General features: G+C 30.0%; 2 protein-coding genes across 3 annotated transcripts; one reads left to right on the top strand and one right to left on the bottom strand.

The window, feature by feature from the left end:
* On the top strand, positions 1-4,884 carry LOC107930784 (NADPH:adrenodoxin oxidoreductase, mitochondrial). Its single transcript, XM_016862501.2, has 13 exons — positions 1-254; positions 336-440; positions 536-649; positions 756-809; positions 902-1,018; positions 1,532-1,641; positions 1,721-1,794; positions 2,275-2,336; positions 2,591-2,789; positions 2,950-3,010; positions 3,340-3,407; positions 3,515-3,660; positions 3,727-4,884. The coding sequence occupies exons 1-13, from the start codon at positions 138-140 to the stop codon at positions 3,961-3,963; spliced, it is 1,464 nt and encodes a 487-aa protein (XP_016717990.2). The 5' UTR covers positions 1-137; the 3' UTR covers positions 3,964-4,884.
* A 1,024-nt stretch (positions 4,885-5,908) lies between these two features.
* Positions 5,909-8,794, bottom strand: LOC107930778 (DNA-directed RNA polymerases II and IV subunit 5A). 2 transcript variants are annotated; one of them, XM_016862494.2, is made up of 5 exons: positions 8,642-8,794; positions 7,934-8,150; positions 7,274-7,453; positions 6,817-6,930; positions 5,909-6,207 (listed from the first exon to the last, which is right to left on the bottom strand). In XM_016862494.2, exons 2-5 carry the CDS (start codon positions 8,132-8,134, stop codon positions 6,082-6,084), a joined length of 621 nt encoding a protein of 206 aa, XP_016717983.2. In that variant the 5' UTR covers positions 8,135-8,150; positions 8,642-8,794; the 3' UTR covers positions 5,909-6,081. The 2 variants fall into 2 exon arrangements, with proteins under 2 accessions (XP_016717983.2, XP_040972980.1); XM_041117046.1 differs by having other exon boundaries at positions 7,934-8,167; positions 8,642-8,757.
* Between the last annotated feature and the right edge of the window lie 8,445 nt (positions 8,795-17,239).

Here is a 17,239-nt window from a genome sequence, read left to right as displayed (position 1 = left end):
TTTTCCCCCAATTCATGATTTTTTGAAAAATTAAGGAACCCTAGAATTGTCTCGCTCCTAAAACCTCCCTTAAATCCTCCATTTTCCATTTCTACTCTCTTTTAAATTTTTTTATTGAAGAAGCAATAATTAAAGAAATGGCAATATTTGGAGCTAGACGAGTTTTATGGCGAAGCTTTTCGACAATTTCTTCTCATCCGTTACGTGTCTGCATCGTCGGAAGCGGTCCCGCCGGCTTCTACACTGCGGAAAAGGTTCTACACCGCCTATCAATAATGGATTTAGCTTATTTGATTTAAATTTATTCAAAACTTTCTAATTCGAACTAATTACAGATATTGAAGACTCATCAAGGATCACAAGTTGACATTATTGATCGATTACCTACGCCCTATGGATTAGTACGCTCTGGCGTTGCACCTGATCATCCCGAAACTAAGGTCCGTCTTTGAAAAAAAAAAAAAACTCTCCTTAATTGTTTTTAGTAGAATATTGTTGTTAATTAAGCTTAGTTTTGGTATAATGCTTGGAACAGAATGTGATTAATCAATTCTCTCGGGTTGCACAAAACGGACGGTGTTCTTTTTTGGGGAATGTTGCTCTTGGATATTCGATTTCTTTGGTGGAACTTCGGGAGCTTTACCATGTCGTAAGAACTTAGTGACATAGTTTACTGAATGCTGTTAACAGAGTTAATGCTGTTTTTCTTTTGGTATGTGGATTAATTTGATGCATTAGTGGATTTAATCCAACAGGTGGTGCTTGCTTATGGTGCGGAAAGTGATAGAGTTGTAGGCATTCCGGGAGAAGTATGTTCGATGGAAATTAGAGTTTTCTTTATACAGTTTAAGTGTAATGGATGTTGCTCATGGTTTTATATGTAAATCAATTTGTTTTATAGGATTTGAAAGGAGTACATTCAGCTAGAGAGTTTGTTTGGTGGTATAATGGGCACCCATATGGAAGAAACCTGGACCCTGATTTGAAGAACACTGATACAGCTGTTATCCTTGGTCAGGTACTTTTTATGATTGCATTATAGCATAGTTGGTTGCTTGTTTTAAGGTTTTTTATTCTCAATTAATTACAAAAATTGGGAGTAGTTATACAGTTATAATTGGACTGAGCATGGTTCCAATTCCTTGGGGAATCAAAGACACATGCAAAGGATTTGTGAGGCATTAGTTAGTGATTTTGTTTTAAGGGCTATTGTGATAAAAGGATTCGACCAGAGTCTGATCGGTTCCAAGTTCTCAACAAATGAGATTTGTGTAGTCATTCCATGTTCAGCTATGCTTTTGAAGGCATTCAATTGGTTATATTCAATGAAAATAATCAAAACTTATAATTTATGTATATATTTAGTCTTATCAATTATGTTCGTACTTTGCGGGGACGCCAGTTAGTCTTATTTTTATACACGGGCAATGCAAATCCATTATTTTCGATTCTTTTCCATTCTGCACTATTATGTACGGATTTGATCCCTGATATATGTGATAAAGAGAGCTGCAGTTGTATAACTTTTCAGGGAAATGTAGCTCTTGATGTTGCTCGTATCCTTCTACGTCCAACATCTGAATTGGCAATAACTGATATTGCTAGCCATGCTTTGACTGCTTTGGAACAAAGCTCTATAAGGTTTCTCACCTCTTCCTTTGAATCAATTGCATAAATCTTTTAGCCATTTATCAGATCTTTAAACTTGATTCTATTACAGGAAAGTATATCTGGTTGGAAGACGTGGACCAGTCCAAGCAGCCTGTACTGCAAAAGAGCTCCGAGAAGTTCTTGGTAATTCCTAAGATAATGGGTCTAGGGGATGCATTTGTTCTTAATCAGTATGTCTTGAATTGTTTAAATTAGTGTATGCTGTTTGGCCAGCAATACGAAATGCTGCTAATGCTGAACTAAAGTTTCATTCACTGTAGATTTTCAATTGGCAAACCGATAATTTCATTTTTGAATTGATTGTGTTGGCTTGTGTATTTGTCAACCTGATCTTTGTTTGGAAGTTGGACGTGGAATACTTAAAATTGTATGCTTTGGATGAGTGGTGCAGTTTTTGTGTCGATGCATTGATCCATTTTTAACACTCCATGTTGGGTAGTTTGTGGTCATCGATATCATACTCTGATCATTTGCAATATGACTTATTGCTATATTTTATCTTAACCCTATGGGTTATTGATACCTTCAGATCCTTGCTGTTAGCGGGGGTACACTATTGTCCTAAATCTGCAGAACTTAGAGAAGTTTTTATTATTTTGGCAGGTATTAAAGATTTGTATATTCACATAAAGGAAACAGATTTGAAGATAACCCCGGCTGATGAGGTACATCTTACCTTCAAATGCTTGCTGGTTTTTGACACTAATGTTCATCCTTTCAAGTTTTGAACTTGAGACCTCCAAGTTGAAAGTTCCTTGGTCTAACATTTGGTTATTTACACTAATTTTGACACTAATTTTGCCACTTCGTTAATAGTTATTGTTAAAAAAGATACCTCATATCCTGTTTGTTGCTTCTTCAGCTTCTCATCCATTCTATTTATGTTTTTTCCATCTACATGCTGTCTTTTTTTATGAAGGAAGAAATGAAAAACAGTCGTATTCATCGGAGGGTTTATGAGTTACTTTCTAAGGCAGCAACTGCAGGACCTTCCCAACCTAGTTCAGGTCAACGCGAACTTCATTTTGTTTTCTTCCGTCAACCTGATAGATTTCTAGAATCATATGACAAAAAGGGATACGTTTCTGGGGTGCACCTTGAGAAGACAACTCTAAAAGGTATCTCATTGTCGTTGGCTCTATGCTCTCTATGATATACAAATTTCATGAATAGCACTGTACTGTATCGGGATATCATCTACATGATCTTTTAAAATCTGTGAAACAGTCTCATTAAATAGTTTTCTAAATTGGTTATTTATAACTTCATCTTTTGTAGGTATTGGCTCTGGAAAACAGATTGCCATAGGTACTGGACAATTTGAAAATCTTTCTTGTGGGTAATTTCTTTCTTTTTCATTTTTTCCCCTCCCTGGATGTCAAGCTTTAACTTTCAAAATATGCAATTTCCATCTACAACATTGATGTTTTCCCCAACACTTGCTTATAGATATTTTTATTATTAATTCTGTCCTAATGTGTTTTGTTCTATATTACGACGTAAAGGTGCATTACTGATTTCTTATTTAAAAGGCAAATGATTTGACCTATAACGAGTAACATTCCCCCCCCCCTTATAGTTGCAACATCCCGAAAGATGTTCATCTTGTTTCGGGAACCTCATGTTAACTATGTTATGGAACTGTACGGTAACATGTACTTCTTGTAGGATTGTGCTAAAGAGTATTGGCTATAAATCAGTGCCAGTCGATGATTTGCCATTTGATAATCAGAAAGGTAAAGCAAAAGAATAGCTTTAACTAGTATTGTTTCCTGGCCAGTTCAAGCCTTTCTTAACAAATACGAAGAATAAAGAAAAAACTTATTATGCTATATTTCTCCAGGTGTGGTTCCAAATGTTAAAGGTCGAATTCTAAGTGACAATTCTGGAGATCCTACATCAATTGAGAATGGATTGTATGTCTGCGGATGGTTGAAGAGAGGACCAACTGGCATTATCGCTACGAATCTTTACTGTGCTGAGGAAACTGTAAGTTCTCTCATTTCATGTTACCCGACTTGCATGTCTTTGCTAACTGCACCATTGTGATGATAGGTCGCAAGTTTATCAGAAGATCTTGAACTAGGTGTCTTAGCATCAACAACCAGGTTGCCGAAACTTGGAAGAGATGGACTCCTCCAGATTTTGGACAATAGAAATGTCCGAGTTGTACCTTTCAGTGCTTGGGAAAGAATAGACAAGGAAGAGAAGAGGTTAGGGAGTTTGAGAAATAAACCAAGAGAGAAATTGACCTCATGGGAGGAGCTACTAAAAGTTGCTGGCTCTGAATGAATGTGCCCTTTTATGTGGTAAGTCACTCATATCCATTTCCCCAAACTTTTATACCATATATAGATATAATATAATATATATACATTTTTTGGGTGGAAAAGAGAATAAAGTATATTGTAAGTGCTGTTGATAATTTGTTTGGTTTGAAGGGAAACTAATTTTTTAACCTTCATTCCAGTATTTTTGAAACAAAATCAAGAAACAGATGTCAACTTGAATTGTTAGAATTGAATTTGAACTATGAACCGTGTTTATGCCGATTTGTATAATTTGTTGAGTGAAATGTTTGTATCTCGAGTCCTCTCTAACAGCCAAATCCTTGTAGCATCCTCTAGGTGGCTAGCTGCCTCTCCACTCATGCCGGCCTCCTCCCTTTCCCTTATCTAGCCTCACTCTCCCCTCTTTCTTCCTTCCTCCTCCCTCCCCTGCCCCTCTCTCTCTCTTTGCATCGTCCTTGCTGCCTCCAATGTCGGTCACCAGTTTTTCCAGTATAAAGAGGCCCCCTTGGTCTATTGCAGGTCCCAATGCTCCAAATCAGATCTTTAGATCTAAAAGCTAACGTCACTCTATGTTTCTGACTTTGACATCCCAAAGACTATTGTCGCCAAGTCACTTTCATCCTTGATTTCATTGAGTGGGTTAAGCGTGCAAGCGTTGGTTGCTATCGTTTTCCTTTCTCGGCTTGTTTGTTAGTCACCAAGTGTCTTAGTATTTGGATGCCTTGTTTGTTTTTTTGGTGTTTTTGATGTGTTGGGACCCATTTTTATGAATAATTTCATTGGGGAAAAAGTGTTTGCACTTTATCTATCAACCATGGCAAGAAAGCTCTTTTTGCTCTCCATGAGAGTTTGTTTTTTTACAAGGTAAACACGTCACGACTTAGGGGTTCTATATCAAGTTCTTTATTCAATTGTTGTTACTTCTATTACGTAAAAATGCTTCATATATTGCATTTGCCACATAAACAAGATTCAACCCCCAATTCAACACATGTGGATTATTTGCAATTTTATAAAATCCAAATTTTTACATTTTTTTAGGAGATGGAGTTAACACAATTTAGACAAAAACTTTTAACTAAGTTGACATTTTTTTTCATATTTGCTTCGAAACAGTTTTTATTAAATTCACATGTTTGATTTAAAATCTAACTATTATTATTTGGATTCAAAATCCAAATTAATTAAATTATTTATTGAAAAAAAACATTTAATCTATATTTGTCATCTATAAAAGTAAAATAGATTTAAATATTATCAAAATCAATAACATTTGAATCCATCATCCTTTTTAATTATTTGATGACATTTTAATAATTTTTTTTTCATGTTATATACATAATTTTGATAATTTTTTATATTGAATTCAAACTCAAATCCTAAACTTTAAAAACTCAAACTCAAACTCTGATCTCCAATCATAAATTCAAAACTCTAAGGCTTAAATTCTAAAGTCGAATTTAAAATTTAAGATTCAAGATTCAATCTTTTAAGTTTAGAGTTCATAGACTTTAGGTTTGAAGTTCAAGGCAAAAAAATACAAAAATTATGCGACAGAGAAAAAATTACTAAAATATACCTTATCCATTAGCATTTTACTGAAATGTATCAATGAATATTCACAAATATTCAAATCTACTTTATCCATTAGCATCTCCAATTGAAACTATCATTTAGGTTTTGGCAAAAACAAGAGGATACAACTGTTGCTCGAACCGGATTGGGATTCAGTCGGTGCACCACTTTGGAGAAAGATCAATTTACTCAAAAATTAGTATAGACCGGTTGAACCAAATTTTTTTAATATATATTTACTTTTATGAATTTTTTAATTATTTATTTAATTAAACTAAACGGACCAATATGACAGGTAAGCTCATGACCTGATTGGTTCACCCACCGATCCGGAAAACCTAGGAGAATAGAAAAGATTTGGAACACAGTAATGGCTAAAAAGAGTGATTGCACTAATACTACAACTGAGGCTATTCAACAAAACCCTAAACTACATTTAAACAAACTATCATCATAGCTGTCTTCTTCATACCCCGACTACAAAATCTATTAGGCTGTCTAGTTCTAACTAAACTAGGAAAATCCTATTTAACATGAAACATGTTCACACCACATACCGATAGGTAATATAACGACCAGCAGTCTCGCTAGGCCTAATTATCTTCACCACTTGTCCACGCTTCAGCCCGTAGTATCTTGCGATCGGATCACTCACCTGGATACGCGGCAGCTGCATTCATTCCATTCCACAAACACAATGATCATACGTATTAGTTTACTTTTGGCTATAAAACAATGAATATCACGTTAGCCAACAAAGATTTGAGCAAATCACTTTAGAATACTCTAATCTAACACTATACAGTAATTAAGGTTACTATATATATGGTTAAAGTACCAGGGAAGTCTCTGTATTATAGGGACAGTATCAAGTTAGTCCCTCTATTATTAAATGGACCAATTTAGTCCCTATAATATTAGAAGGAATCAAATAAGTCCAAATTGTAACAAAGTTAACATTTACTGTACAAAAAATTTCATTTATTGTTTAACAAGGTTAATATATTTAAAGTTTTTATGGTTTTGTAAATGAAATCTTTTTTTGGAATTGAACAGATTTCATTTACAAAACCATAAAACTTTTAAATATATTAGCTTTGTTAAATAGTGTAAATGACCTCTTTATGCAATAAATGTTAACTTTTGTTCCAATTTGGCCTTATTTGATTCTTTTTAATTGTATAGAGACTAAATTGATCCATTTAATGATAGGGACTAACCTGATCAGATCCCTATAATAGAAGGACCTCTCAGGTTCATTCACCCTATGCATACTGACCTGTGTTTCCTTTACAGTATATCTCTGCAGCAAAGTCTTTTTCTCCTCGGTAGTAAGCACCTGATGCTCCGGAACAAGAGAATGTTCTTTTACATTAACAAGGAGCTCCGTTTCCTGCACCATTGAAGTTCAAAACAAAAATCACAATGAGTAACAAAATTGGAGAAACAGATTTCAAGAGAGGAAAATGTGGATCCTCGTGTGGTATTGCAAAATTTGTAACATACAGCAATAATCAGATGAACTTAGCCATTTGGTCTTATCGATTACACCAACTTGATAAGCTTGAGAAAGTAAACTTAATTAGATGAATCATTGCCCTCAAAGCTTTCCTTCATAGAAGAATACACACCAAGAATCCCGTTTTGACAGAGATTGATTAGTGTAAGTCCTTCACCACTAAGCATAATGATGACCTAAAGTGGAACGCAAATATCATAAAAGCGATAAATTTGACCTGGAAAACCTCCAAGTGGAATTTGGAAGAAATTTCATTGATACAAGTCCGAGCAAAGGGAGTCAAATTTTGTTGCACAACCAGTATAGCCCTAAATACATTCTCCGATTTCATGCGGTTGGTATATGTCTTCATTGTTTTCACACCAACCTTGGGTTCTTCAGGAAAGAAAACATAGATCTAGCACACAGAAAAGTAAAACCCTTAAATTAATGAGGCTATGGATAAAGACAAAAGTGAAAGTATCTAAGAGATCCTTGTACTATAGGGACCTTATTAAATTAGTCCCTCTTATTTAATGGATTAATTTAGTCCCTGTACTATTAAAAAGAATCAAATAAGGCCAAATTGGAATAGAGTTAATATTTATTTTTATCATTTACTGTTTAACAATTTGGACTTATTTGATTCTTTTTAATAGTATAGGGACTAAATTGGTCTATTCAATAATAGAGGGACTAATTTGATACAGTCCCTATAATACAGAGATCTCCCAAATACTTTAACCTAAAGACAAGTGTAGCTAGAAAACTTCATAAACAAGAACAAGTCATTAAACACTTATTCGTGCCATATTACTGCAAATTCAAAAGCTAAAGATAAGTGAATTGAAACTAGTTGTTAAAATTGTGTTGAAAGTGGAGAAATATTTGAGAACACCTGATCAGAGCTATCGTTTCGCTTAGCTTTATTAATAATGAGATCCTCCCTTTTCATGTTTTCGCCAAATTTGGAAATAAATTGTTCTCTAGACATGTTAATCTCGAAATCTCCGACGAAGTAATCTCTGTCTTTCAACAACTGCAATACCGTCTTTCGGATACGAAACAACCTCCTGATTTCATCGTCCGACAGAACCATTTTCGTCCCACAATTTCTATAGTCCAACAGTAACTAACATCAGTAACAACACACGAGCAAAACAAAACAATAACAACAGTCACAATCATAATAAAGCTAAACATTAACCAAAGATTTTAATAATAGTTAAACTGAGAATTAAACCCTAAACCCTAAAACTAAGTAGTAAGCATCAAACAAGAGTAAAATAACGCAATAAAAACAATCATAATAATATTATAGTTAAAAATTAACCAGTGAATTGGATAATAGTTAAGCTGAGAATTAAAACCTAAACCCTAATACTTAAATTAAGTAGTAGGCGTCAAACAAGAGTAAAAATAACGAAATAACAACAATCATAATCATAATATAGTTAAAAATTAACCAATCAGTTCAATCGAAGTTAAAACTAAGAATTAAACGAAACCCTAACACTTATGAAAAAAATTATATGAAACAGAAACAAATTGAATGCGGGAAAAAACGAATTATCGGCGTGAGAAGGAGAAAAGAGACGAAATATACCAATAATAACGAGAATTGCTGAAACCCTAGGAGAAAAATTCTTCGAGTGTGCCAATGCGAGGAGAAAGTGTGAGAGTTTTCGATGAAGAAAATTAAGAGAGGGAAAATAAAGGTGAAGGCTTTAAATACTTGTGAAAATAAATAATTAAAAATAAAATTTAAAAACGAGGAAGATTATATGGGCTCGACTCAGCTCGGGGTCGGCTCTTGAAAAAACAGCCGAGCTGGTTAAGCTGGACTTTTGCAATTTAGGGCCCAATCCTTTTCGGGCCTTGCTTTATAAAGAAATATATGTATGCTTTTTAAAAAAAATAAAAAATAGGAATAAAGTAACATTTAGTCTTTGGATTTAACAAATTTTTTGACCCGCAGTAGGCTAAGTTCTTGAAAGTTGTCAAATTCAGGTAAATATTGCTTTATTTCTAATTGGCTTAAATGACTAACACATAATCTATAGCGTCTTTCTTATTTACGTTTTTTTTTTGGGTCAAAAGTTATACTTAGGCTTTCATTCCATTAATATTTTAGTCAAGTTGTTTGTCTCTCTTAAAAAAATCCAGTAACCAATTGAATTTTTACATGTGTCAAAATAACTGCATTTCTTCAACAACTTTTTTTACGAAATTGATTTTAATATTTACGGAAAGAAGAAGAGTTGGATGGAGAGAAGGAGGGGGAGATAGAAGATGAAAAAATAAACGGGGGAGAGGTGAGAGTAGGAAAATAAAATAAAATAAAATCATTGAAATTGAAATTGAAATTGAAATTGAAATTTTGACATGTGTAAGAATTTAATTAGTTGATAGATTTTTTAATAGAAATAAATGATTGGACTAAAAAATTAATCGAATGAAAGTTTAGGCATCTAAATAAAAAAATACTATAATTTGGAGGTCAATTTTTCATTTAAGCCTTTCTAATTTATATAGGGCGTGACTCATACTTAAAATCTCAAAGTTTTTACAACCTCGACACTATTATTAAGTCAAAGCCACATTGGCTATTTAATTTTATTGATGATTTAAGATTTAGGTTTGAGTCTTATCATACACAATTGCAATGCATGAGTCTTCACCCTACTTTGTGCATGTACTGTGAGTGTTCTCCGGTTCTTTCCGACTAGGTTTAGTTATTTTCAATTCTTCATCCATTGTGCTTTGTATTGAGTTGGTTGTGCTTGCCATTGTAGTTAGTCAAGCATGTATTTTTACCTATAATTTATAATCTATAATATAAATAAAAGCACGAGTTTAGAAAAAAAATTGAATTCACAAAAATACCCTTTATATTCTATCACATTACTAAACTGATACTTGAAAAAAATATAATATTTAATTTAAAAGTATTAATTAAAAAAGTTGGAGGAAAATAAAAATTGTGATAGTTACACATTTAAAAATAATAATTTAATAGAAATTGTGATAATTATATATTTAAAAATAATTGAAATTAGATAAAAATAAATAAAGGTAGTAATGATGATGCAATGATATTGCAAGAAATCGAAATCCCAGTCGCTTTTTGTACTCTTTTTTTATGAGGTTTTTTTAACAAATTTAAAAATGAAATTACACGTTCAATTAATAATTATTTTGGGCACGTGGCAATTAAGTTGATCAATTATAGCAAAATATATTCTCACCCAAAAAAAAATCATTATAAATTCAGACGATCGCGTAAATAATATGTTAAGCTTAACCGATTTGTGATTAATTAAAACAGAATAAAATAAATGTTTTGTAGAATAATAATTAGATCGTTATTTTTTGTACACAAGTGATCGAAAATTAAAAAAAGAAGAAGAAGGTCAAATTATGGTATTCTCCCTCTATAATGTTTAAATTAAGAATTTAATCATTAAATTTTAATTTGACATAATTCGATTCATGTACTTTTATAATATCACTAATTAGTTAAAATAGTTAAATTAAAGTATTCATAATTTTTCTTATGACATCCTTTTACAACTAACTGTGTTTACATGAAATGTTCCATACATGATTTTTAAAATTAAATCAAATCAGACCAAATCATTAAATCCCTAATAAAGAGAATAAAATTAGAAATTAACCATAAAAAAGATTATTATGCAAGGAAACGATATTTATTGGAATTACAAACCAAAAGATTTGGTAAATCATTTATGGATTTTCTAAATTAAAATATGATATTTAAGAAACAATGGGGGGGGGGGATGTTGGTTTTCTCAGTGTGGTATTTTTAATGTCATATGTTTGGGACCAAATTCAATGACACTCACATTTCCAAGTCACCAATTGGTACCTTGAAATAGAATTTTTCTTTCTTTTTTTTTAAATATTTATTTTATATTTACAACCAAATTTTTAAAAATCATACATAATATATTCAATGAATTCAAACTAGAAAAAATTCAATACAAAAACAGTAAATTAAAAAAAATTATAATAAATTTAGATAAGATCCATACATAATGAAACTTAAATTCAAAATAATAATAATAAATTCATATATAACATTTTATATATGATAGAACATGAAATTGGATACTCAAGGTTCCAAGACCTAGGCTGCGCATTGTCAAAGTCTCGGTTGGCTTTTATATATCTACACTTATATTAAGTCACTGATTGGTTTAGTATCACCAATTAATTGAGTATCAACTTAATTAATAAAATATTAAAATATCATTATTTTTAGAAAGTAATTTTTTTTCACACACACAATATGGACTTGTTTAGGCCCAAAATGATAGATTTGTTATTTAATCTCTTAAGTTTTTATAAAATTACATTTTAACCCGTGATAATTTATAATTCATCTCTAGACCGATAAAACAATTCTCTAATTTATTCCCCATATATATATACCATATCCAAAAAACCTAGGTGTTGAATTTATGCAACATCTTCCACATGTGGGTTAGGATCTCTTGCAGTTTTCAAGGAACCACTATATATCTATATTATATATATGATTAATAGGTGAACTAATTTTAAAGAGTGGTTTAATATGAACACTGATCAACAAAATCCATTAAAAAATACAAAAGAAAATCTTCCACCTAAGCTAAACATGAACATAAAGATCTTTTTTTTTCCCTGCTCAGCTCTGTGCAGAACTGATTAAAGAAATCTTGGTACTATTTCAATCATGCAGGTCCTTTAAGAAAAAAATTAAGCATGGGATCTTGGTCATTAATTACCCAAGCCATTTTTTTTATTGTGTATATATATATAGTTAAAAGTTAGAACACATATGATCCACTAAAACATAAGTTGTACAATAGGTTGAATATAATATTTATAGCTTTCTACACATGCAAATAAAATGTATAATTTTTTATTTATCTAATTGTAGTTTTAGTCCCTTTAATATATTGAATTTTAGTATTTAATCTATCTAATTTAGTTCAACATAATTTAATTTCTCCACTTTTTTATAATTTTATGTATTAAATCACTATTTGAGACATGAACTTGGCAACAACTCCTACACTGGAGTCTGAACTTTTTTTTATTCAAGCTAGTCATTAAACTTTACAATTGTTCCCATGTTAGAGCCTAAACTTTAAGGTTTTTTTTTTAAAAAAAAATAGAGACTAACTTGAACAAAAAAAATGTCCAGGCCCTAATATGGGTATAATTGTCAAGTTTAAGGATTAACTTGGGAAAATGTTTATGCTGCAATATGAAAATAATTGCCAAATTTAGGCCCCAAATAGTAATTTAACCCTAATTTTATTAGCAAGTCCAAATTAATAGCTTTGTCAACAATTGAGGCTAAACAGATGACATGAATTTTTATTGTAAAAAAAGTTATTCGGGTCATTTTTATGTAAGAAAGTTATTAACTAAAATAAAAATTAAATCGTCATTTTACTGGTACTAGTTATGGACCTACTAATAATATTTAAAAAAATAGAGAGATAGAATTAAGTAGGAGGATGAAATATTAAATTTTAATATAATAGAGGGATTAAAACCATAATTAGACATTTCTTATTCACGCAGAAGATGTAGTTTTTTTGGCATATGTATAGCTAAGGAAAAAAAAACAGAAGAATCTTAAATTGGGAAATTTAACTTAAATATATGTATGCATTGAAGAATCCATCAGATATATTATATAGAATTTTGGACTCTCTTGAACTCAGGCTGTGATATATGTGTACTTAGAAAATAATATATAGCATTATAATTTTTAATTGAATGTGGCTATATACATCATGAATGTAAAATTTGGGTTCGAGTATTGTGGATAGAAAAAAAATATATAATAAATTTTGTTTTCATTTAAGGATCGATTTGTTTGACTCCAAATTAATGTAATTGAGATTTAATATAGCTCTTGAATTTAAAAGATTCTCGTATAAAAAATAATGTTTAAGAATTTATCAATTATTTTCATATTAGGACTTAAACTTTCTTCAAATTAGTCTTTGAAGTTGGCAATTGTTCTTATATTGGGGTTTGAATTTTTTTTGTCGAAACTAATTTCTAAACTTGACAATTATTCCATATTGGAGCCTGAACTGTTTTTTTTTTCTCTCTAAAAGATGGATAGAAAAAAATTTAAATTCGAATGTTGAAACAATTATCAAATTCAGGGATTAACTTAGATAAAAAAATTTAATCCCCAAATTATGAATAATTACCTAATTCAAGGATTAAACTAAAAAATATTTATCTTTGTGTGATATGTAATTTGTTATTTTTAGAGTGAAAGCAAAATGTTTATATGCACTTTTTTCTTCCTCTAAATCATGGCCATTGAAAGAAAGAAAAAACTCATTTGCACCAATATACGACCATATACATTGTTATAAAACAAGAAAGTTTAAATATAAAAAAAAAAGTAAGAATAATAATCATATTAATATAATTAAAATTTAAAAGCAAAGATACACCAGCTCATGTTGGTCTTTTCCCATAATCTTAGGATATTCTTTGCTAATAATTTATACCCTAAAAGCTAAGACACTCTCTTAATCTTTAAGTTTTCAATAACTTTGAGCTTGTAATTGGCTTCCATATATTCTCGTACTGTATCTTTTCTTTTAAAAAGATAATTATATAGAAATATTATACAATTAAGTCCTTTTCATCATCTATTATTCAATTATAATTGAATAATAATTCAGATATGATATAAAATATATTTGGACTTACTTATTGAAGGACTTGCATCTTAAGTGTTGAAGAAAATGAACAATACCAGTAAAATTTAGGAAGATTATTATTTTTTCTGTATTAGCGTGTCATGTCTAATTTGTTCATGCAATATGTATACATATGTATTTAAAATTTGATTTTCATATTTTAAATTTGTTCAACGTTGGAACCAAGCTAGTAGGTAACGCCTAAGCTAATGGCTAGGATAACGAAATGACTTGACTGATGTGATATTGATACTTTTGAGAACTCAATTGAAACGTCTTAAAGTTTAAACTAATGTTGTTTGAATTGGACCGAACTGGACGGTTAGACCAAGAATTGACCGAGGGACTGGTCTGGAAAGTGGCTTTGAACTGATTAGACTGAGAACTGGTACGAATCGATTGAACCGATGGCTAAACCAGATTTTTTATTTTTATTTTTTGAATTTTTAATAATTTTTAATCGGACCAATCGGATCAGTGAAGTATTGACCTGACTAGTTTGATCTCCAATCCGGTTTAAAAAACATTTGTTTAAACCCATATAAAATTCGGGTCATAATTTAAAGATGTTTGGTCTGGTTAGGGCCGACACAAGGGGGTTAACAGGGGCCTCACCCCCTAAAATGAAAAATATCATTTTTGGCCCTTTAAATTTCATAAGATTTTAATTTTTTCCTTGAGGAAATTATAAAAATATAAATTATTAAAATGGTGATATACAACTTAATTTCAATCTTTAAAAAGAAATTTTAACTTTGCCCCTAAATATAACTAAATTCACACAAAATAGGAGGTGAAGGGAAGCTTCCTTTTGGCTTGATGTTAATGACAAAACTTAAGAGAGACGGAGAATTTTCAAAAGGAACTCTCATATTTAGTCTATGATCAAGAATTGTTCACCCATAATATCTATTCAGATTTAAAATTTCTGAAAAACAAGTAGTAAACCTTTGTCTGAGATAACTCCCATTAAACATATATATTGTACATATAATCCTAACCTTCTGATTCTACAATAACTAAAATTACATTTGGTTTTTAGATAAAATCATGGTGAAGTAATTGCATGCAAACTTGTAAGAAAAGTCTTGCAATGCAATGCAATCCATGTGCCCACAAATCTAATTGTAGATATGAGATTCTCTCCTATATCTCTCTCCAGTCTCCACTAAACTTTGCCTTTGTTTTCCTTTTCAATTATTTTATCATTGCTATAAAACTACCCATCATTCATTCAAATCACACACACCCCCATTTCATCAACATAATCCCCTATTTTCTTCATTCCTGTTAACTACATTTGTTTATTAATTATCATTATATGGAGTATTTAATCACTATAATTTTGGTTTTTAATTATTATTTTTCTTGCTAATGAAGTTTTTTTACTTTAAGTACCTAGATTCAAATTTTATCATACACATTTACATATAATTTAAATTCAGTTATAATTAAAAGAATTAAATTATGCATAAAATTATTTAATATTTATTTAGCAATTAATACAGATACACTTAATCGGTTAAAATGTAGTGAATGAGATTTAAAACTTAAATAATCCAGATTCATATTGAAACTCGAATGACCCAAAACTCCAATCTTTGTCAATTATTTGAAGTCCCCGTTTGTGTAAATTATTGTTTTCTTTAAGGATTAATAAATAATTGTTAATTTGGAAGAAATTGAAAGCTTAGAAGAATATTCATGCATCAGCCGAGTCATTAAACACGCGGCAAAAATGCTAACGATTGAAGCACTTTAACAATCAGATTATATGCATTTTAAAATATACAATAAATCATGTAATATATATAAAAATAATAATTTTCAAAAAAATAATAAGGTGATATATATATGGTACAAGGGCATCAAATGCAACCGGTGTATATACTTAATATTTAAATAGAAACATCTGATTCACGACATTGAATTAAATAATTAGTATTGTTGAAAATAACAATATTTTAATATATGTATTATTATTTATTTAAGCAAGGTAGCAATTTTCACAGGTTTTGAATCAAAGCTATACGTTATAGAGTATTGGTAATGGAATAAAATTTATTTATGGACCTGCATGCATGATGTAGGACCACAATAATAAAAAGGCATTAAATAAATCGAGTGTTTTGCTTTTTGTGTATTTTTTTTTGGATGTTAAACCAATAATAATTAATTTTTTATATGGTTAAAATATGTTATTAGTCATTGTATTTTAATAAAATTTAAGATTTAGTCCTTGTACTTGAAATGCTAAAATATTAAGTGATAATACTTTCTAATTTAAAAATCTTATTTCAATCATTAACATTTTCTATAAAATTTGTCAATTTAGCACGTTGATTAGGTTATCTTCATAGGACGTGGTATATGATTAGTAGAAAATAAGTATGTTAAGATGACCTATTATATATTAAAAGTTAAAAAATGACATTAGCCCCTATACTTCTATAAAATGAGATTCAGTCCCTCTAATATAATATGGTCATTTTTCGTCCCTCTACTCCGAGCCAACTTTTTTTGTTTATTCCATTTAATAATTTGATGTGATTTTTTTTTTGTAAAATTGGCTTAGGGATTGAAAATACAACTTTCGGAAAGTAGAGGATTATAAAGGGACTAAATCTACTAAAAATACATAGCACAAGGATCTTTCATAAAATTTTACCTATTTAAATATAAAATTGGAATTGGGATTCATAATTTGACTATGATATCATGTCCGACTTGACTTTTTTAAACTTTTAATGTCTTAATAATAAAATTTATCTTCTTTATATTATTTACTCATTCGATGTATATATTTTAATGAAGAAAAAAAAAACTCTTATATCGATGACATCTCCATCGTAAAGCTTCTTTTTTTGTGATATAAAACTTAAAAGTACTTTTAAATTTTAATAATATGATTTTTTTAAATTCTTGACTATGGACTTTATAAAAAAAATAATTAATATAATTAATAGATTAAGAAAATTATATATTATATTATAGCTTATACGTCTTGTCACGAATAATATTGATTAATTAATTCTTTGTGCTTAACATTAAGGTATACATAATTTTTCTATTAAAAAAATAGGTTTTCAAATGACTTTTATAAGTAAAATTACTACTAAAGCCTTCAAGCAATGATGAAGTTTAAGCGGTGGGTATTATATTAGGGTCTGTAGTTTATAATTAATGAAATGCCCTTTTGTAATAATTTTTTAACTTTTGATGAAAAAAATAGTGTTGTCAAAATTAGATTAAATTGATTAGTTAAATTGAGAACGAATAATATATAATTGATAATAGAGCAAGATATTGTAAATTAGTAAAAAGTTGAGAATCGAGATAAAAAAGAACAATAGCTTCAATCGATTTAATTAGGTATGACTTTTAAATTTTTTGAATTATTAATTTAATCAATTGAATCTAGAATCAATAGAATTGGTGATTTTATTTTTTTGTTAAAT

Source organism: Gossypium hirsutum, chromosome A07, assembly GCF_007990345.1.
Source record: "Gossypium hirsutum isolate 1008001.06 chromosome A07, Gossypium_hirsutum_v2.1, whole genome shotgun sequence".
Taxonomy (NCBI): Eukaryota; Viridiplantae; Streptophyta; class Magnoliopsida; order Malvales; family Malvaceae; genus Gossypium; species Gossypium hirsutum.
This window is presented reverse-complemented; position numbering and strand designations above follow the sequence as displayed.